Below are 23,638 nucleotides of genomic sequence, written 5' to 3'. Positions count from 1 at the left end.
ATAATTTCTTTATTTTCTTCAGACGCTTTTTCTATTTCTTTTTCAGCTGAATCAATCCAAGAACTCAGTGGACGATAAAAAATGCCTATTAAAATAGAGTTTGTGTTTGGAAATTTAATTTCAATCCATAAAGATTCAATACTACTTATTTTTAAATCAATTCTTCACTGATGACATAAACTATTTCGTATGTACGCAATCACACCTCCGCCATAATTAATAGCGTTTCTATCTTTTCTTCCTATTTTGTAACTTTCAATTTGTAATGTTTCGGTACCAATTTCATCATTTAAAAATGTTTCTACCATACCAAATATATCAAATAATTATTCATATTTTAATAAGAATTTTATTTCTTCAATTTTTGGTTGTAAATGTTGAATATTTAAGCAACCTAGTTTAAACCCTTTTTTTAAATAACCAACTTGCTTCATTATTTCTACTTCTATTTACAGAACTACGGTGTTTTATTTTGACTCTTTCTATTTCTCTTTTGAGATTTTCTACAATTAATATTATTACTGTTGTTTATATTATCAATGTCTTTTATATTACATGAACATTGTATACTACTACATTTATCACATAACAGATTTAAAATATTATATTTGTTTGAAAAACAAGAACAAGCTAAATGCTACCTATGAACATAATTTGACTTACGTACAGAGTTGATAGTTAAAAAAATGGTTATCTAGCTATACCTTTTGTCTATTTAGCTCATTATTGTTTCCCCACGAGTCACAAAAGTTCATAATTTTTGAGATGATTCCTGTCCTTTACAATTTTGGGGTTGATTCCTGAATGATTGAAATTTCTTCTGTCTGTTGAGTTCATGTTACTCCGAGATTGATAACTTGGTTTTGTAGGGCTCTTGTTTGCGTAATATTTGTGACTGGAACTTTGATATCTATTTCTGTTTTGTGGTTTCCCCTTGAATATTCTAATCACTTTATTAACATTTGTCAACAACTTTAATATTCCCATATCTATTTAGACCTTTGTAGACAAAAGATTCATGATTGGATATGAATTTGACATCATTGTGTCACATTGTGTATCCTTGGCAATACTCCAGACAGTTTTGACATCTTACATAGTTAATGATTTCTTGGAAAATGTCCACAAACTGTTGTACATTCATTTTGGCTGCTTGCATCATTGCCCCCTACATGAATTATCATTGTATTGTATGAACTCAGATCCATACTTCTGTGCATTTGCTCTTCTGTGAACATGGACATCTATATAATCTTTTAATTTAGATGGGTCAATTCCTTTTAGGACTGAACTTCCCGAAATTAAAATTCTACTTCCTGATAATGGCAGTTTTGGTTGTGTATCATACACAGGATTTTGTGGTTCTTCATTTATATCAGCATTTATTGGCTGTTCTTGTTCTTGTGTAGGTTCTTGCAATATTGTTTCACATGTTGTTTTGGAAATTGTTTGCTCTTCATCTAATATTTGGGTACATTGTTTTCTGAGATTTTCCCCCTGTATAAAGCTTTTTTGTAATTTTATTTTTTCCACTTAGTTCAGTTTTATTTTATCACTGATGCTTTGTGTTTTTCCTTGTAACATGTTAACTTTTTATCCAAATTTGTATAAACATTTGAATTTCTACTGCAATGTCTTGCATCTTATCAATTGACTGTTGGTCATGTTGCATGCGCACCTTTGACAAAGCTGTCATGCAAAGTCATTTAAGATTTGAATGCTACTTGCATTTGACAAATTATTTGCTTGTATAGATATTTCCAAATCGTCAACTTTGTCTTTCAAATTTGTAACAACAGTATAGTTAGTTTGTCTAGAGTTGTAATGAAGTCTTGAATATTCAACTGTGGTAATTTGTTACTAATTTCATCTTAACATGTGCTTCTATCCTCTGAATTAGTCGAATTTATATAATTTGTGCTTGTATATTATCTGGAGTATTCATAGGTAAAGATACTGACGAAGTTGACGGTTCCCGATCTGTATTCGACGAAACATCATATTTTATTTATGTTATTGTGTTGTTATTACATTTGTAGGATTTGATATTTGAATGGTATATGTATTACCGGAGTTTAATTGTTCTGTTTTATTTACATCTATAACAGAGTTGTTTTTGCAATCTTCTTTTCCTTTTTTCCCCATTAAAATCACCTCTTCGAAAATTTTGTTTAGCTCATTTAAATATACATTTTTCCCGTTGATTTGACATTCCTTCATTTTAACTACAATTACCGGAAGATCTGTTTCACAAAATATGTTCAGTCCTTTTCCATTAACAAGTACAGAAAATGTTATGAAATATATATTGATGCAATAAGATTTTCGCTTGATAGATCTTCCCTACGAATCAAAACCTTTTTCGGAAACTTTAATTTGTTCTTCAACGGCATTTTTATTATTTTTATCGCTGATCAGAATAAATGCTATTTCTCTGTTTTCTCCTCCATTTGTATTCAGATGTTCATAATAGTATGTGCATGCCCGTTTAAACACTTCAAAACTAGACGTGCTGAAAAACAGTCTAAGGCCACCACCGGTCAATTTATAACTTAAATGTTCTGATCTTGTTGCATCTAGTTTCTTTATCAAGGCCTTTGATTTGTTTAAAGTGTAGTCTCTTGATATATTTTGATGTTGAACAGTTTTGTTATTATCTGCGCTTAGAATTTTTTTCATGTTTGACTTTTACTGTTTTTGTTGCTAGACGCCATTTTGCTGGTGTGTTGATATGAACATAGTTTAGATGCTGTCCATATAGAACTTGGCGTGCACTTTCGATAGAATTTCCAAAATGTCTTATTGTTTTAAATTTTGAAATATATTTGCAATGAAAGACAAATTGATATGAAAAGGGTTCAAGATAATGAATGTAAGCATTGTCATTTAGATAAATCATCAATTTTTAATTTTCAACAGAAAACAACAATATGGACCATAAGAAAGCAACCATTTAGCTTGAAACGGGGGAGGTATGTTTTTTTTTGTTTGAATCAGATTTTTTTTCCATGTGAAGCGATTGAACGCTATCAATCAAAAATATTTGGTTCAAAATTCAACACTTAGAAGGAAGGGGAAATCTGGATTCTGAGGTTTTTTCTGTGTCCTCTCCTTGATCAGCTAGAATATTTTTTAAGCAATTTCCTAAGGCTAAATATTTTCAATTTGAACTTATTATTTTATTTTATACAAAAACTAAATGTATGACATAGCTTTGGTAAGCTGGTATTTAAAGTAGCGCCTTCCACATATTAAATAATATAGTCGAGCTTTGATATATATATATTCAAAAAGTAGCTGTATGCACACTTACTTTTCTATTCACACCTATTCAACATTGCTTTCAAATGAATTGTGTGCAAGAATCTACTTACAATTACATATTGTTGATAATGGCAGTTCAACACCATCATTATCTTCTTCTATTCACAATCAATTATTTCAATTCAAAAGCAAACACAATCATAGACGGATCCGGGGGGGGGGGGGGGGGGGGGGGGCTTTAGTGGGAAAAAATTTGGTTGATTACAGAGTGGCCCCACTTCTTAGGTTAGTCAGTGGGGCCCCCTTACAAAATCCGCCACTGAAAAACATTCAGCAACAGTCTTTTGGTGACCTGTCAGCGGTATTAGGTTCACGTATAATAGTTGCTTTTCTTTTTAAAGAAGCAACTTGTTTACACATGCTTGAACTTACATTTTTCACGGCTGAGTGAAGGCGTTATTGCCGGTTCCAGGGTAAATAGAAACAAATGTAAATATCAACAAACACGTGTTGCTTTTGAAACGGTTAATCAATTTCACAGTGTAATCAACAACCCTTCCTCATTACTAGGGTAGTGTTACAAATTGATGACGTTCGTCTGGTATATGGTGTGAAAAATATCACGATTAGATTTAAGAATTTGATTAAGAAAATTGACGATAATATATTTTTCAAACATGCGTAAACTACCCTTCTTTAAAAAAACCCAGAAAAATTGTAAAGATAAGCATCCAATATTTCGTCTATAAATTATTAAACCGAAAATAACAGTCTCAAAATGTCTTTAGTTTGATTGATTTGGGTCTGCAACCAAAAGGCAAAGGAAAATACGTTTTTTTTATGCGTGGAACAACCAAATAGCATTAGCTCTCATCGTTCATCATGGAAAAGTTGTCAGAATGAAACATAGAATCATACTAAAAAATTTCCATTTCTCAGTGAAAAGACGTGCCTTGCATCGCTGAGGCAATTGTTCAGGACAAAATACACCGTATATTAGCCATATAATAGGCTGAGGGTGAGAGTTCGGTAGTTGTTACATTCATAAATAAAATAAAAAATCTGGTAAGAAAATAATGAATGGGCATTTTATGGGAACATGGAATTTGGTGTATTTCGATAATTGTGAGAGACAAATTTAGTCTGAACCAATTGATGATTGCTCGTTGCTAAGTTTTGTTATTACATCCTATGTTCAGCAGATGCACACCACTATCAACATGAAGTTGTATTCTCATATATTTGAATTTCGTTAATAAAATAACGTCTGCATCGAAATGAAAAGGGGACCAAAAAAAATCATGAACGTGAAAAACTAGCTTAAATGTACATACACGAACTTTTATGAATTATGCTACTCAACTGTTTGTTTTGGTGAGTGAAAAAAAAAACTGTAAAAAGAACCAGAAGAAAAATCAAAATAAACAAACATAAGTACCTTACACCAGAGATGTATACTAGTATTAAAGTTCATTTGGCTTATAATTTTTTTTTTTTTTCATAGATTTTAACGATTAGTTTACAAATGTTTCTGGATTGCTGTCTGATGAAAATTACCCTTTTCCCTTAACGCCATTTTAGTACGAACACAATGCTACATAATTGTCTGTTGTATCCCACGTTTAAACGAAAGAAGTGCGTCGTGAATAAACTATAGATGTACTAGAAGTCACCATTTATATAAGTGAAGCACATTTCGTGCATTGTAGACTTGTTATAAAGAAATAAAGTAATGATTGTTAAAACTAAGTTTTGTTTACACAACTTAAATAAGAAAACACGGTTTTGTGTTTAATATTAGACAGTACTTCAAGAAAAGTACAGAATAATTATGAGAAATATAGAGAAGATACTAATGGCAATTAACACACACCATATCACGAACGACAAAAGACAATAATTTACATTTATTTGGAATAATTTCATTTTGTTCGTAGGCGTTATATTTATTTCAATTTTTTTTTATTGATTTTGTAAAAATAAATGGTCATAGATATCAATTTAGAATGAAATGAACATTTTAATATCTTGTTTATTCCTCGTATAAAATAAAATTCATTTGCGCTGATAATTCTTTTGTGTTTTCTTTTCTTAAATTCGAATATACATGCAGTCGTTGTCAAAAACTAAACGTGACGTATGATGAATGCAAATATTTGTCTGAGAGGTGACTCTTATCAATCTTGCATAATTAGAGATATGTGCTGCTTGATAAGACAAATTGCTCCCATCAAAATTCAACGCCTATCAATGCACCATCCTGACAAAATCGCGTGAACAGCAGAGGAGATGTGCTAACACTGTGATTTGATTGGCTCATCAAATTTCAGTGACGGTTTAACAACTTTTTATCCTATCGTCTGTTTTTGACTTATTATCGTCTGCTCAGACTACATCTGAAGAACTCATTTTCGTCGTTTTAACTATAGATTTATGACGAGAAATTAGGAATTGTCGTTTTCTTACCAACATAATGGAAGAAACAGAACGGGGAATTAATCCGAATTCTTCCACAAATTGCTCTGACAGTGGTTTGGGCTATAGCGCAATGGGACGATTCTTTCAACGAAATAGTGCTTTTGACTGCATGCACCCTCCAGCTGGTGGGGTTGGAATAACCCCACCTTCAGGATTTGGTTATTCTTCATACCCCAGTGATTGGGGTTTCATGTCTGGACCTTATGCTACAGGATTTAATTTTAACAGGACGTTAAATACAACGCCGTCAAGTTTTTTCCCGGTTTCACGTGAATATGGCACATCTATTCATCATAATAATACAGGACCGCAACGGTTACTAGGACCAAATTCTTCCAGTAGTGGACTAAACTGTGACAATTCAGAATCATATAATACCGGGATTTGTGGTCCCTCATCATGTCCTCCTTCGCCATCTGACCAATGCCTATCTGATGACATGGATAAAAAGGAAAATAAAAACAGAGGTATAAATCTTTATAGTGTGCATGTTCTTTAAAATAAAAATAACGACGCTATAACAATTTAAGTAGTATATTGCTACTTAGTTTTTAAAAAATAGCTCATAAAGTCTTGAAACTTTTTCTAGTAGTGTCGCAAAACTAGAACTCGCACTAAAATGTGCATGTTTTATATGAAAATAATATAAATACTGATAATGTTCTGTACATGTATGACATCAATATATTTATGAATCATATTATATAACTTGAATAATTTGTTATTTCCAAATTTTACAGACATCCGTTGTGAACAATATTTATATACATATATATTGCAAATGTATATGGATGTATAGATGTATTATTGTTGGATATATAGAATCATAGATGTAATATTACATCTATGATAGAATTGAGAATAATATTCATTTTCTAGACAAACATTTTGAATTTGAAATGATTTGACAAAGATATTTTGTCTGCTATTATTAAACTCACGAAGGCATTATCTAAGCTGAAAAGTAGTAGAAAAATATTAAAAAAAAACATATTTACAACGTTTTCAACACTCAAACATATCCACAAAATCTAACAATTATACTCATTCAAACACATTGATGTTAAAGCAATTGTGATTTTAAACATAAACAACGACTATAATCACAAAACAAACTAAAAACTGCAAAATATACACCTTGTAGTGGAAACACATTTTAGAGTATTTTGAGGACACCCGGGACTTGTATCAGAAGGGTAATACACACCAGCTGATATATTTATGGTTTATAATGTACTGAATACAATTTTGAATACTTACTCATATTTTGCAGGAAGTCTTAAAGTTGTAGTTATGAGCCTTATATTATTATTCATCATCTGATTCAATGTTAAAAAGAACATAACAAACAATAAACACATTGAGTTGTGACATTGTAAAATATGACTAATGAAAAGTGTCCCTACGCAATTTTGTCTCTGGTGGTTAATAAATTTCTTTTTGGCAACCAATTTAAACAACACCGTCTTTTTTATATTGGAAATCGACCCTGTCTCTTTTTTGTATTGAAATGGTCAACTCTCATATGCCATTTATACATAATATCCCTGAGAAAATGCGATTTCTATTAAATAATACTGGCTGGTGAATGGTGAATGGTGGAATTAATACCATCTGAATATTGTCAATTAATGGTATTTTCTAGTAATTTATTCACAAACTTGAAATTAGTATTTAAAACACTTGTCTAATTGTTGTCCTGTGAACGTCTATATTTGCCCACATCTTTCAGCCGATTGTCTTTGTTGCAATGTTTCTTTAAAAACTACTTTTTTTTAATCAAAATAATTTATCCAAAATTTTGTTTGTAACTAATAGACAATAAAATATTTTTACTTTATTAAAATCTATTGATTATGACAAATGCTAAAGGGAGATCAAACATTGCTTTATTCAATTAAAATAAATGCTAACGTCGATACTAGTGTATATGTTTTTTACCTGATATTTTTATACATTTCTTTAAACATGTTGATATTTGAACACTTCATTTGGCAAATGAAAAAGATATATACAGATCGTATATCTTCAAGTCAGGTTAGCATCTGCAAAGCATACTTTTGTTGATATTTTTGTGAAATGACTGACATATTGAAAAAGTTAAGGTGGTATTAGAGAATAAACAAAACATGAAAGATTCATTTTTTTGTACTTTAAAAAAATGAAGTATATGTTCAAAAATATAATTAGATTTATAGGTCACCGAGCTTGTTTTCAATTTGTTTATTTAGAAAAAAATTGCACTCCTGCATCAAATATGCGAGCGTATTGCATTTCCGCTAATTTTCAAAGTTCCAATATTAATACGTTTCCGGAAACCTTTAGAGTATACGTTTCCAGAAATTGTATTTATTGCTTTTCCGGAAATTTACCTGGCAGTAAATTATGAATATTTGAATATATGTTAGATAAATTATTTATTTCATATTTTTATACAAAAAAGGTTCTGATCTTATATCTACAATTATTTACCAGATATAAAAAAAAAACGAGAAAGTTTCACCTTAGTGAAAGATGATGATGTCGGAATCGTTATTTACTTTATTTTTCATGTTTCACCAACTTCTAATTTCTATGATCGTCTATGTAATGAAATAACTGATATTTTTATAGATGGCACAGTTAATTATTCGATACATGGGTGTAAAATGGTAACTACATTCCTCTTGTGTTTGCGTTACTTTCACTTTGCATCCAAATGTGGGATCTGCTTATTGGTGTGTGCATTAACCGAAGACTAACTCTCCAGCCCGAGGTAGATCGTATTGACTTTGAATGTGCAATGCATACTGCTGTTACAAAAATTTCATGCTGCTACAATCAGTTGTTGCATACATTTAGGACAAAGTTCAAGGTACTCCTTAATTATTTTCTCGAAAAAGTAATAGTTTATTTTTTCCTGAATCGTTACTATTTTCTCGGAGAAGTAAGGTATATTTCCGGAAAAGTAGACTCCTTCGGGTGCGGGATTTTCTCGCTGTATTGGAGACCCAATGGTGGCCTTCGGCTGTTTTCTGCTCTTTTGTCGATTTGTTGTCTCTTTGACACATTCCCCATTTCCATTCTCAAAATAATAAAATATAATTATACCTTCATGTGCTACTTTTTGAGTAAAATGAGGGCGAAATTTTGTATATTTGCTCAAAATTCGGATTTGTGGCCGTATTTTCCCTTTCGAAAGAAAGACATAACTTTTTTGTTTTAAAATATAAACGCTATATATACTGTATTTTATAAGTATCCTAAAAATTTATACATTTTTTATTCAGTAATAAGTCATATTTATCAAATGTTCATGAATGTAGAAATATAGATTCCACAACTGCAACAAATGTATTACGATATTTCTCCACGCGAGGCTTGCCGAGCTATTTAAATAATTGAAATTTAACTGTTGAGAGTGGAGGAATATCGTAATACACGAGTAACAGTGGTGGAATCTGTTTCTCTTATGATTTTTATCCTTCCTTTTCAAAGATTTGAGGAAAGTTGTCGCCTTTTTCCGTGACGTCACAATAAGAAAATTCAGAAAAAAGCAAGTAAATTCAACGTCACAATTAGATTTTAACCAATCATTTGCCGAGAACAGATTTTTCACTAGTGAGGAAATTTATACTATAACTAATCGCCGTATTTGAATATCAAAAATAAGCGTGACCGAACGCCGCTATGGATTAAACTCGTGCTGCGCACTCGTTTAATCCATGCGTCGTTCGGTCACGCGTTGTCTTATTTTTGATATTCAAATACGGCGATTAGTTATTCTTTTTATTACATTGGCAAATGGCTTTTTTTTTTATGAAATTAATGTAGAAAATGTAAGGAACTTTATCTTTTTCCTACGCATTGACAATTTGTTTTGATCCGACGTTATCGACGTCTTGACAACGCCTATTGTTGTATGACGTCAGAGAGTGAAATAACCACGTTTATTTCACATGTGAAATTATCGGTTTTTATCTAACTGGGAAATCAATGTAATTCATTGCAACCAATGTAATAAATATTTTTCTCACACCGGTCAGTTAATGTGAAAATGGTACAAAAATTAGATAAAAACATCATTTTTTGCTGTATAATTATCAAATAAAAAAAAATTGCACTATTTACGTTTTCATGAAAATTGGCACACATAATTTTCTCGCGTAATCAAACCAAATAAGCTACCGTCAAATTTACTGTTGACATGTTGTAACCAAGGAGCCGCCATGTTGACTTGCTGAAATCCGTAAATGTGCGAATAATGCAATAGAACAGAAAACAAGCAACACCTACCTCAATAATTAATTTTAATGCAATTGTATCCGAGTTTAGAAGGTAAACGCAATAGAAAAACCTTCAGCTTTGACGTTTTCATACGTATGACGTCATGTTTTGAAATGACGTTAATGCGCCAAAATCATTACTGGAATTTCGCGGAATTTTAATTTATTTTGTTTTTGTCCATTTTTCCGTTCTCTAATGTGTAAATTCTTTTTGTTATGCGTCAGAATCAGAATAAATGTTCTGTAGGGTTTTATTCAATTGTAATTGTTAACACAGCGAAATCCACAACCGTTTACACATAGGTTTCGATACATGTGGATTTACGTGGGAGGAATATTTAAACAGCCATTTGTGTACATCTTGGAGTCTGCGCTAAGTATAGATATATCGAGAATTTTATCACGGTGTTGTTTACAAAGCGAAAGAAGCACGTCATATTAAAATAACAATTTACGTTAGAAACGTCATTACCTCCCCTGTAACTGTATCGTATGCCCTTAAGGAGCCGCGCGGGTCTAAATCAAATTTTTTTCTTAATATAGGATTTCGGTATATTTTTTTATAATTGAACTTTATCTTATACTTAATAGAAAAATAAAATAAAAAATGGGGTCACCGTTCATTTACGCTCACAATCTGCCTTCGAAAGAAGCATACATTTTTGTAAAAGTACTTTATTTCTGTTGAACTAATAGGAGAAATAGAGGTAATATCGAAATAAAAAAAAAGAAAGAAATTACAGAAATCGCTCAAATTCTACAATAGTTTAGTTTAAGTACAGCTTATTTGAAAATAATAATAAAAAATATAGGTCACCGATGAGTTAAAAAAGATATTTCAATTTTAATGCAAAAAAATTTTGCACCAGAGGGAGATAATTTGGAGCTTTTATAATGATATATACATTTTAAAAGTCATCTGGGTCCAAAACGAATTGATTTTTTTGAACAATACAATACAATACAATAATAATTTATTAACGTCTCACCATCAATAATACAGTATACACATTTCACATTATAAAAGTAAACCTTTTTAAAATTATTAATGCCATTCTAAAAGAATTATGAGAGACGGATTAAAAAAGGGAACTAGTATTTACAAATTTTCAAAAAGCAATTATAAAACAAACGTTAAATCATAAAACATATTTACATCAATTATCGGTATAAAAAACGTCGTCTACGGTCTAAAATAAGCTTGCGGGTTTTGGCACATTTTTGTATCACATTAATATTATCACTTTCTAAAATAAATAAAAGTTTCAAAGAATTCGGCAATAGACTAAAATTTTCGTTTTCAAAGTTTAAAAACTTATACAGTTCGTCTCTAAGATCGTCGTATAACGGACATTCAATCAATACATGCTCCTCGTTTTCAATTTTATCGTCACAAACAAAACAAGTTCTTTGATCTATTGGAAGACTCTCGTAGCGTCCTGTCTCCGCACGTATTGGGGCAACACCACAGCGAAACTGAGAGTATGCTCTTCTGTGCGATGGTATTGATTGTTGTTCCATATGATAAAGTAACAACTAATAATTACTTATAAAATTTGTAATGAAAAAAAAAAATTATACCCTCGAGCCTCATAAAAAAGGAAAACGAATATTTGAACAATTTCAGTTAGTAGAACTAAATTCTTTTACATAAATTTATGATATTGATATCAAATAATATTTGTACAACACGTTCTTAGAATAACCTTCATCTAGTAAGTCTTGAAGATATCGAAAAAAAAACCAAAATTCAAATATTTGAGAGCATATACTTTAACGACATAAAATTAGCAGTGATTAGATAGGCGAAAAAGGGATGTGAGTGTTTGTATACGCGTTTAATCCCTTAACCATTGTCCTTGCTTGCAGGTATTGTTTGTCTTTATTTGTCTATAATTTTGTTTGTTTGAAATCCTTCATAATATTTCAATAGTTTGCTTAAAACTGAGAGGTATGGAATATACGGCTCTAAAACAGAAAGTCAACATTAATTAAATAAAAATTAAATTAAATATTTAGAATAGAGCATCTCAAATGTTGCATGATTAAAAAAATATTATTCAAAATCAGGGGATTTTTTTTCTCTAAGATGCAGATTGTTTTCAGGGTTGAGGAGGAACAAATTTATGTTTGTTTGTCATAAAACTGTCACTGGCCGAAAATAGATAGCGTCATCCTGGAAACACGTGGCATGAAAACGCACGAAAGAGAAAGTGAAATGCGTACGTTTATTATTAATAAACAGAAATGTAAGATAAGAAAGGGAAAGCCAGGCGTATCTTTGCGTGTTTATTATCAGTATACCCAAAGACTATGATTCAATATAACTTCATTGATACAGTAGGTTTTTATCAGAAAAGTATAACCATGCAATGGAATTTATTCAAAATGTCTTATTTCCTTGTTTTTCAACTAACAACCAAACTGAAATGCACAAACAAGAATAAAAAAAATACGTGTTGATATACACAAATTCTTAAAATATTAACCAAATGACGAATCAAATATAAAGGATTTGACAGTTTTTTAAATGCCTCATACTACTAAGTATATAAAAGGAAGCACATAATCTTTGTTACTTGACTTGCGCGTAAAAGATACCAGGGGCCGTGTCAATGAAAGTATCCTAGGATATGTCTTAGGACATTATTTAGGATGGTCTTAGGACGTGTCTGAAATGTCGTAGGATGTAAAACAAAGCTGTATTAGGACAGTCCTAACTACGATGATCCTAACACATTTATTTAATTGAAAAAATATGTAGAGATTTCTATGTCATAGATTTAATGGTATGTTAGTATCTACTCTTATATGGAAATAATTAACGCAAAATAAAAGTTAAAGTTTAAACGTAATTAATAAATACGTTATTAAATATGATAAAATACATAAATGCACTTGCTACGAAAACAAAAGTAAATAGTCACAAAACTTTGTTAAATGCGATATTCGTGCTGCAATTTTAGTACATAAACTAGTTTTGTACTTAAGTCCACTCGATTTCATTACATGTATCGAATCAGGATTAGTTAAAAAAAATCAACTTTTTACCATATTTTAATTAATATTGCACCGTTTTGGTTAGTCGCAAAATATGTTGCTTATAATGATAGTCTTTATTAGGCTTCAAAATAAACAGCACGAAATAATTTAATGTAATACAATTGAATCTTTAACAAATATTGAAAATATTATGATTTATTAATTCAATTCTAATAACAGTATGATAGTTTCAATATTGTTTAAGTATCTTTAGTATTGAGTCTGTGCTATATTTGTTGTTTTTATTACGTTTTAGGACATTGTAACCTTTAGGACTATCATAAGACACCTATTTGTATATCCTAACTTTAGGACCAAATTTAGGACATATCTTATTTTAGGAGATTTTCGTTAACCTGACTTAGGACTAAGACGTGTCCTAAGACCATCCTAAGACATGTCCTAGTCCTATGACAGCTTCGTTGACACGGCCCCAGGATTGAAATTTCATATTTACGCCAGTCGCGCGTTTCGTCTACAAAAGATTCATCAGTGACGCCCGAATCAAAAAATTTCAAAATGATCATACAAAGTACGAAGCATTGAGGACGAAAAATTCCTAAAAGTTTGCCAAATACAGCCAAGGAAATCTATTCCTGATGTAGAAAAGTCTTAGTAATAAAGTGACCCACATAACTGAAGATTACAAATAAAATATTCAAAACGTTGCGTTATTAGTATTTGTCACTGAAGGTTTTAATATTTATATTAATGTCTTCCATCTGACATTTGTCAAGAATATAGTATTTTTGATTTACAAATATGAAGTTTATTTAGTTTTTACAGCATATCTACAATGTATTGTCGTATGAAAAAATGAAAATAAAAAATAAAAAGAAGTTGATACTTTTATCTTACCGATATTCAAATATGGTAATTTAATTAATAGCAATGAACAAAAACACCTACAAACTGTAGAAAAAGTTGTTTATAAGCCCAAGATATTGATTATATCTACTTTCTTATTCGCATTTTCTTTAAAACCCTGACCATTTGTTGAAAAACACGTACGTTTTAGAAGTTGCTCTCGAAAAAAAAACCCACGAACAATATTCAACACTGAAATGTGAGTGAACTACACGGAAATGATCAAACATGTATAACATTCTGAATAGCTTGAAACCCAAGGACGTCAACCATTTCATTTATTGATCTGTCTATCAAGTTACAATTACTGAATCAAAATGAAACTTAAATGGGTAATTGAAGTAATCTTAATACAGTTATTTCGAATTCTAAAATACTGTGGCACTCTTTGTACGAAGCATCAGATTTACTATTCCCATTGTGATTCTAAATGAATTAAAAACAAAAATAACCATAAGCTGTTTCTAATAAAAATGTTTTATTTAAAATGAGGGTTAACAAGCTCTGTGGACACACGGTTGTAGGGCTAAAACGCAAACATCGATAAAAATTAAAACCCTGACCACTTGCCCAACTTCAATTTTACACACATCCATCTACATGTAAGTGAGAACTTCCTATCATTCAAACTGTACGACAATTTATCTGGAAAAGCTACATATATATATGCCAATAATGAGACACACTGACGGGCAAACAGTAAAACAATGTGACCCCAACTTTCAGTTGCGGGTATAAAAATGTGTTGCGTTTGTTTACAAGAAAGATTTTATATTTAGCAATGATTTTTAAAAAAGGTCAATATCATGAGAGTAAACGTATGTTAATTAAGATATGTTTTAAACAGTATGAATTGTATATTAAGGAATCACCTTATTATACTATTTGATGTTTACTATATTTTATGTAAAATTAATTGTACTTGATACCTATAAACTGTATTGCTTTTAGAATAAAGCATATAAATAAATAAATAGTGCACAGCGTGGACAAAATTTTAAACTTTTCAATCTTATATATATGTTTATATACTGCTGGTGATCCGATGTATAAATCTGTTATAGAGTTGTCACTGGTTCAGACGTACTTATATAATTAAATATGTTAGATCCCTGGGGGTCACCGCCACTTCCTTCAATTTGAGAATGTGCTTTTATTTTGTAAACGATTAAGAACCCCACCCATAAACCATATATATATATATATTCTTGTATGGAACAAATCAAATGAAATAAAATAGATGTCCCTGGGGGTCATCCCCATCTCCTCTTATTTGACAACTTGTAAACGGTCAAGATACCCACCCCTAAACAATATATATTGTTGTATGGGACAATAAAACAAATCAAATAAAATATAGGTGACGTCCCTGGTGGTCACCCCACCCCTCCTGTTTGAGTACTTGTAAACGGTCGAGATCCCCACCTCTAAACCATATATATTCTTGTATGGGACAATTGAACAAATCAAACAAAATATAGGAGAACTCCATGGGGGTCAACCCCTACCCCTCATGTTTGAAAACTTGTAAACGGTCGATATCCCCAAACACTAAACCATTTATATTCTTGCATGGGACAACAACAAAAAATAAATGAAATGTAGGTGAAGTCCCTGGGGGTCACCCCACCCCTCCTTTTTGAAAACTTGTAAACAGTCGAGATCCCCACCCCTAAACTATATTAATTCTTGTATGGGACAATATAAGACAAATCAAATGAAATATGGGACAATGGGCATTGCGAATTATGGGAGCTTTGTTTGGGAGACTTCGTAACAGCATCCTGTTACAATTACTTCTTGTTATTTCTGTGACTGATCACATTAATTTGTAGGATCCCTTACAATAGATATTTCAGCCGATTTGTAACAATTCCATCTTCATGCCTTATACCACATGTGGAGCAGGATCTGTTTACCCTTCCGGAGCACCTGAGATCACCCCTAGTTTTTGGTGGGGTTCGTGTTGTTTATTCTTTAGTTTTCTATGTTGTGTCATGTGTACTATTGTTTTTCTGTTTGTCTTTTTCATTTTTAGCCATGGTGTTGTCTGTTTGTTTCAGATTTATGAGTTTGACTGTCCCTTTGGTATCTTTCGTCCCTCTTTTATATATCATGTACTGTTATATATGAAGATAGATAATTACTTAATGGAAATCGAATATCTTTAAGTATTTTTAAATTTGTTCTTTTAAAAAATTGATTGAATAACTTGTACACATCTAATGGAACCCACATTTCATTCGTCTTTTCCGATCATAAATTACTGACTTAGCGCGAGTCTAATTTGATTCAGAAAATGGATTTAAAAGCCCGGTCAATAGTTATCAAATGTACCAGGATATAATAAAACTTACGTTACTTTCCTGAATTAATATGTATAAGGGTTAGCTGTGAACTTTCGCAGCAGAGAAATATTAGCGAAGACAATGAAATGAAATGACGCAAACCAGACCGATTCAATCGGCCGAGGTCAAATTTGCTATTATATAATATTTTTGAACTAAGGGAAAACTACAAATACACATTTTGATGCTCTTAATTTGTTTGATTATAATGTTCACAAAAGTTCGCATCACTCGAAACCATCAGTGTATATGTAACAGGATTTGGTCGTATAATCAAAGCATGCATGTGTACCTTCAATCTCAAAAGTTGTGAACCTTGTGTAAACGATAAATACAAAACATTTATCCGTAACGACTGTGGTTGAAAAATCAAAGTAACGAAGAAAAAGATTTTTTTCTCAAACATCAATCGACACACAAATTCCACTATAAATGCTCGTAAAACTGTCAAGTATCATACGCCCACATGTGCATTTGCACGGTCCATAAATCAAGACGCATATCATCAATTTATTCGATCTCGTTTACAGATATGTGGAGATTAATTAAAATATGATCGACTCGCGTGTATGATCACTCAATTAAATAACATCAGATTAAACGTTTATCAGATCAGGAATTTCATTGTCTCGTGCTGAAGACAGTAATTACTTTAAACTGCGAGATCGGATAAACAAATCAAATCAAATCAAATATTTCCTCTCTACATGTACAATACAAACATGAATACAATATATACAACATGTTTAATTAAAAGTACAAAACAATCTTAAAAACATTCGAGAGCCACTCTCAAAAGAGTTATGAGAGACTTTTACATAAAAAGGATAGCTCGATAAAAATACAAAACATTTTTTATCTATATAAAACATTCTTCCTTTGAATTAAAATATCATGGCAGATTTTGTCAGAATAAAAGCACAAATTTTCATTTGTAAATAAAAATATAAATTTTTCATCATCATTTAAGTCTAAAAAATCAATATTAAAAGAAACTGCTCTAGTAAAAACCTCTTGTCTTGCATGTGAATATAAAGGGCATTTGAGTAAAACATATTTCTCATCTTCAATGAGTTTCTGTTGCATAAATGAATCATTAAAACAAAATCTATTTTCACTTAAAACCCCTTCATATCTGCCTGTTTCAATTCTTATTGGCGCCACACCACATCGAAATTTAGCAAAGGCGCTTTTATATTTTCCTGGCATATGAACGCTTAAATAATGTTCCTTATAATATTCTTGTTTAAATAATCTATATGTACGCAGTTTACTGCGCTCATTTGTGTTTAAATCATTACACCATTTTCTCTTGTACATATCAAAAACATTACTTTCAATATTCTTAATATCATTTTTACTAAAAGTACAGTTTATATTACAAAAATTTTCAATATTAAGTTCTCTAAATTTACTATGAACTCTAAAATTCCAGTTTTTAATTTTACTGTTACATATTCTATTTGCCCATAAAAACACTTTTTTATTAAGTCTGGTATCATTCATTTTCAAAAATCTTGACCAATTTCTAAAAATACATGACCATTGTTTAATTATACATGGCATCCAGCCCGTATCTCCATATAATGATAAATTTGGGGTATATTTTCCAACACCCATAAAAAATCTCAAGGCTCTATTTTTAATTGCATTAATACATGTAAATTCCCTAGCTCCCCATATTGAGGCACCATATTCAATAACTGACATAACCAGTGTATCAAAAAGTTTTGTAAAAATTGAAAACTCAAAACCACCATTAGTTTTACTTTTGGCAATTAACAAACCTAATGCCCTACTGGCAGACTTAGCAACAACTTTTGCCATATCTATATAATTCAAATATTCATTTAACACTAGTCCAAGATATGTATATTTTTCTACAATATCTATGCTATTATCATTAAACATAAATTGACACTTTGTTCTTTGTACTGACTGGGGTCTAAAATGAACAATTTTTGACTTGCTTAAATTTGCAACAAGATCATTAGTGTTACACCATTGACTTAAAATGTCTAATATTTTTTGTAAATCTTTTTCATTATCACACATAAATACAATGTCATCTGCATATACAAGTACAGAAACAATATCATCATGAAGTTTTATGCCAACATTTAACCTCTTGACCTCATCAATAAGATCATTAATAAAAATATTGAACAAAAGAGGTGATAAAATGCACCCTTGCTTTAATCCTGACTTTACATTGAACCATTCTGTCATATGGCCATTTATTTTAACACATGACTGTACATTATTATAAATAGCATGTAATGCTTTTAACATTTTCGAACTTATACCCAATGACTCAAGTTTGGTGAACAATAAGCCTCTATTAACCCAGTCATAGGCTTTTTTAAAGTCTATAAATGCACAAAAAGTTGAAAGCTTTTTTAATTTTCTGCTTTCAATGATAGTTGTTAATGTATACAAATGGTCAATAGTGCTACGGTCTTTTCTAAAACCATTCTGTTCATCATTTAAACAATCTAAATCATCAAGCTTACTTGTAAGTCTAGCATTAAGTACTCCACAATAAAGTTTATATGATGACGGGGCTAAAGTTATTCCCCTATATGACATAGGATCATGTGGGTCAGAAGTGGACGACTTTGGAATTGGCGTTATCATACCCTTACTCCACAAAGATGGAATTTTACCAGAATCATAACAAATATTAAAAATACGTGTCAATGCATTCAAAGCAGTATTATTTTTAAACAATTCAACTTGAATATCATCTATCCCAGGTGATTTGCCATTTTTAGACAAATTTAAAACTTTATAAACCTCATCTATTGAAATTACATTATCTAAAAATTCATCAAAAATAACCTGGTTTGAATTTAAGCTAATACTATGATTTTGGTTTAACATATCACAGAAACTATTCTTCCATGTATCTATTACTACATTTTGATTGTTACATAAGGAACCATCACTTAATTTTACTTCCATTGGTATATTGTTTTGACGTTCATTTCCCACACCGATTTTGCCGATCTTTCGCCAGAATTCTTTTGGGTTGCTGGCAGTGTTCATCAATTCTTCCTGCGACGAAAACCAATATTGACGTTTGGCTTTCTGGACACTTTTGTCAAACAGTTTTCTTTTTTCCACATAAATATGGCGTAAATTTTTACTGGTATTTCCTTTACATTTAGTCCAGACTTTTTCTGCTTTACAAACATCGTTCCATAGAGTGCCTAAATTGTCAGTCCACCATGGCTTCTGACATCGCCTAGGCTTATTGTTATTACTATTATATAAAACAGTTACATGGTAATTTCTGTGACATCTCAGACTTCATCACTGTTACAAAGCTATCATACATGTCATCAATGGCAAATTGTGTCGTTTCACGATGTTCTAAGTAAGAAATAATATTATCAATACTAGTTATGACAGTGGGGTCACAAAGCCAGTCCTGTGGAATATTATCAGCGCTATATTTAATTTTTTCTCACAGGCTCATGATCATTTAAACTAATATTATCAACAAAGTTAAAATTCAAGCTCATAGACCAAGTTAAAATTGAGTGATCTGGAACAATCCTACGCAGGTCAAATTTATCCACCATACCAATGTTCTTAATTAGCTCAGTAGTTCTACGTACTGTAAAGTCACTGAAAGATTTTAATTGTTCATATGGTAGCACGCAGTAGTCAACCACACTTGAGCCTCTGGTTGATATAAAAGTATAGTCATTATGAAGTGAGTTACGACCATTCAATATACAACAGTTCACATCAATAAGGAAGTCGCAAAAGACACTGCCATACGAATTGTGCTGAAAGTCAACGATGTTCCGCTCCGGTAATTGATCTACTCCCTCTATGAAGTCAGAGAAGTCAGAACAGCGGCTATTCCAATCTCCACAAATATAAAATGCATGACCATTTGGTATCGTATAAATCTGTGTCATAAGTGTCTCCATAAAATCATGGACGTTAACAGCTCGTGTTGAATTCTCAGGTGGCAAATACACTGCACAAACATAGAATATATTCGACAAGCATAGTTTATCCTGTAGTTTTACCCATAAAATTCCATCTGTGACATCATTCACAATTTGAATATTAAAGACATCTACAATTTCTTGGCGTATCAGAAATCCAACACCACCTGATCCACACTTCGCACGTATATGAATATTCTTACGGTTATGGCCGTACCATTTATATCCTTTTATATTTATACTATTAGAATTTATTAAATGTGTTTCACCAATGCCCAATATATCCACATCAAGAGAATTAATACAAGCCACTAAAAGATTATATTTATCACTTTTAAAATCATCATTCCAACCGTTTACATTCCAAAATCCGCATAAAACCTAACTACGACCACGGTATCCACGATTACTTTTATTTCCTCTTCCCCGTTTATTATGTCCTCCTCGATTCATGCCGTTTGATTCCCTATTGATTTCCTCATTTTCTGGAATACGGGTTATATCACGTGACTGACTATTTGCACTATCGACATTTTTGTTATGACAATATTTTCGGGATTTAAATTGAACACGACTACCTTTCACTTCAAGATTATCATCACCAATAGCATTCACAATATTGCGAAGATTACTATTTAATATACGTTGGGCCAATGGAATAGAATTTTCCACAAACACATCCTTATAATTTCTAGAATTTTTTAATTCCCTTTTCTTATCCATCACTTTTCGCTTATCAGATGAAGAAGATAGGGATGCAATAATAACACCACTTTTTCCCTCTCTAAATGACTTCTTGCGTTCCGCTGAAACAACTTTTACATCTTAAACATGTAAAAAGAGATTGTTAATTATGTTTGTAAAATATTGTCTCTAATCTTAAAAGTCAACTGTTAACATTTTGTAGCGTAACAACTGCGTATTTTACCCGCAAGTTTTTAAGTACGGAGCACACAAGAATCAGATGGAACTCGTCCTCAATTGTCCACATACATGTACTTTGGATAAACGATCCACTAACGGTACATTTGGTGGTTTGGGGGGGGGGGGGGGGGGAGGGGGTGGATGTATTCAGACGAATAAAGTATGTCTATACTACACTTGCTATAATTGAAAATACACTATATTAAATAAATATTAATTACTGTGTTTTTACATCTACAAGATGGTGTTTTGTTAGTGGAAAGCATGTTCACATTAGTGTCATATATACGCCAGCATGTGCGTTTGCACGGTCCGTATATCACAACATATGGAGTAACCAAAATTCATATAAGCCCAAGTTGTATATTTCTTCTTTCGGTTAACCAATTAGCTCTGAGAACCTCGTATGTTCGTTTTAGAATACAGTTATTTGTAATCAAAATTAATGTTTAGCTAATATTTAAAAATCTAGAATTTATGCTATTTTTAAAATGGGTAGTGGCTGTCAAATTCATGTTCATCGATTTAACTCAAATTCTCATATTTGATTTATAACAAAAAGTCATACTAAAACGTATATTTTAATTATATAAAGTCTAAAATGAATAATTTACAAGACATGGGCTTTTTTAAACGAGCATTTAGATTATAATGTTACTGCAAAAGCCGTTGCATCTTCAGCAAATAGGGCTTTAGGGTTGGTAATAGCCAAGTGTAAACTTTAAGGTGGTGTTTGTTTCGATGTATTTGTAAAATTATATGAAAGTTTGGTTTGTCCTATAATAGAATATGGAGCAGGTATATGGGGTGTAAAATCATATTCTTGTATTAACTCCATTCATAATAGGGCTTGTAGATTTTTTCTCGGTGTAGGAAAATATGCACCAAATGCTGCAGTTACTGGAGACTTAGGTATAACACCATTTTTGATAAGCAGTGGAAAAGTATTATTCGTTTGTGGTGTAGATTAAATAACATGAGCTCAAACCGGTTAAATGCAAAAGTTCACAAGTGGGCTGATAGTATGAGTATTAAGCATAAGTGTGTTAAAAACTGGAATTTTTTAGTAAAGAAAACCTTCTGTGAACTAAATTTAAGTCATTTATCGTGTCCTGAAAATATGGACACTAACTATGTTATAAAAAATGTTATGTCAAAATTACATAGAAAACATGTCGATAATTGGCATGCTGTTTTGCATTCTGATAAATCTATATCGGGTAGAGGTGGTAATAAGCTACGAACTTACAGACTGTTTAAGGAAAATTTTGAACCAGAGGAATACTGTAAAATAGCTTTACCCTTCAGTCACAGAAGTGCTTTCGCCAAATTTAGATGTGGTGTTGCTCCCCTTAGAATTGAAACAGGGAGATATGAAAATATTGTTTTAGAAAATAGAGTGTGCCATATATGTGACGTTTTTATTGAAGATGAAGCGCATGTTTTATTAAGATGTCCTCTTTATGACGATTTTAGAAACCATTTATATCATGTTGCTGAAACTTTTAATGATAATTTTAATACTTTAGATGATAATCAAAAGTTAGTGTTTTTATTCTCAGATGTAAATATGATTCGTGTGTGTGCCAAAACCTGTCATTTAATTTTAAAAAGACGTAGAAATTTTATATATTGTACATAGTATTTTATTTCATATTATGTATTATTATTATCTATGCATTTTAATAGTCTCTTATAATTCTGTATAGAATGGCTCTCATTTCATTTAGTATTATTTTACAATGTTACTATTGTATAAAGATTGATTGTACTTGTTGAGAGATGAGACTTTAATAAAACATTGAATTGAATTGATATAAGCCCAAGTTGTATATTTCTTCTTTCGGTTAACCAATTAGCTCTGAGAACCTCGTATGTTCGTTTTAGAATACAGTTATTTGTAATCAAAATTAATATTTAGCTAATATTTAAAAATCTAGAATTTATGCTATTTTTAAAATGGGTAGTGGCTGTCAAATTCATGTTCATCGATTTAACTCAAATTCTCATATTTGATTTATAACAAAAAGTCATACTAAAACGTATATTTTAATTATATAAAGTCTAAAATGAATAATTTACAAGACATGGGCTCGCCAGTATGTATGTTTTTTTCGTGTGTGTTTTAGTCTAGACGTCATCTTATTAACTATTGAGTTGACCTCCGAAGACTGCCGACGGTCATATCAGCAAAATAAACATAAAACACATGTTTTTATTCGAAATGAGAATCTATCTCAACATTATGTATATGCTCCAAGAAAATTGAATAATTCTTAACCAAATTTAAAAGTTCTGCATCCTTCTTTATTGTGCAGGGGCGGATCCAGGCATTTAAAAAAAAGGGGGGTATTCCCAAGCCAGGATATATGAATGTAAGCCAAAATCTAGAAAGTCACAAATTTTCTGACCTTGATCTTAATTACATGTAACTGTTCATAAACCAAGGACCTCAAATTAAATACAGTTTGATTTAAACATTAGG

General features: G+C 31.2%; 1 protein-coding gene across 1 annotated transcript in view; it reads left to right on the top strand.

The window, feature by feature from the left end:
- Positions 1-5,548: 5,548 nt before the first annotated feature.
- The window catches only part of LOC139510163 (homeobox protein MOX-2-like), a 30,915-nt gene continuing 12,825 nt past the window's right edge, over positions 5,549-23,638 (top strand). The window contains exon 1 of the mRNA XM_071296520.1: positions 5,549-6,209. Coding sequence (XP_071152621.1) covers positions 5,738-6,209 — 472 coding nt within the window. The 5' untranslated portion in view covers positions 5,549-5,737. The remainder of the gene's footprint in view (positions 6,210-23,638) is intronic.

This window comes from Mytilus edulis, chromosome 2, assembly GCF_963676685.1.
Source record: "Mytilus edulis chromosome 2, xbMytEdul2.2, whole genome shotgun sequence".
In the NCBI taxonomy this organism is placed as follows: domain Eukaryota; kingdom Metazoa; phylum Mollusca; class Bivalvia; order Mytilida; family Mytilidae; genus Mytilus; species Mytilus edulis.
Note: the sequence above shows the minus strand (reverse complement) of the source record. Positions and strands in the feature narration are given on the sequence as shown.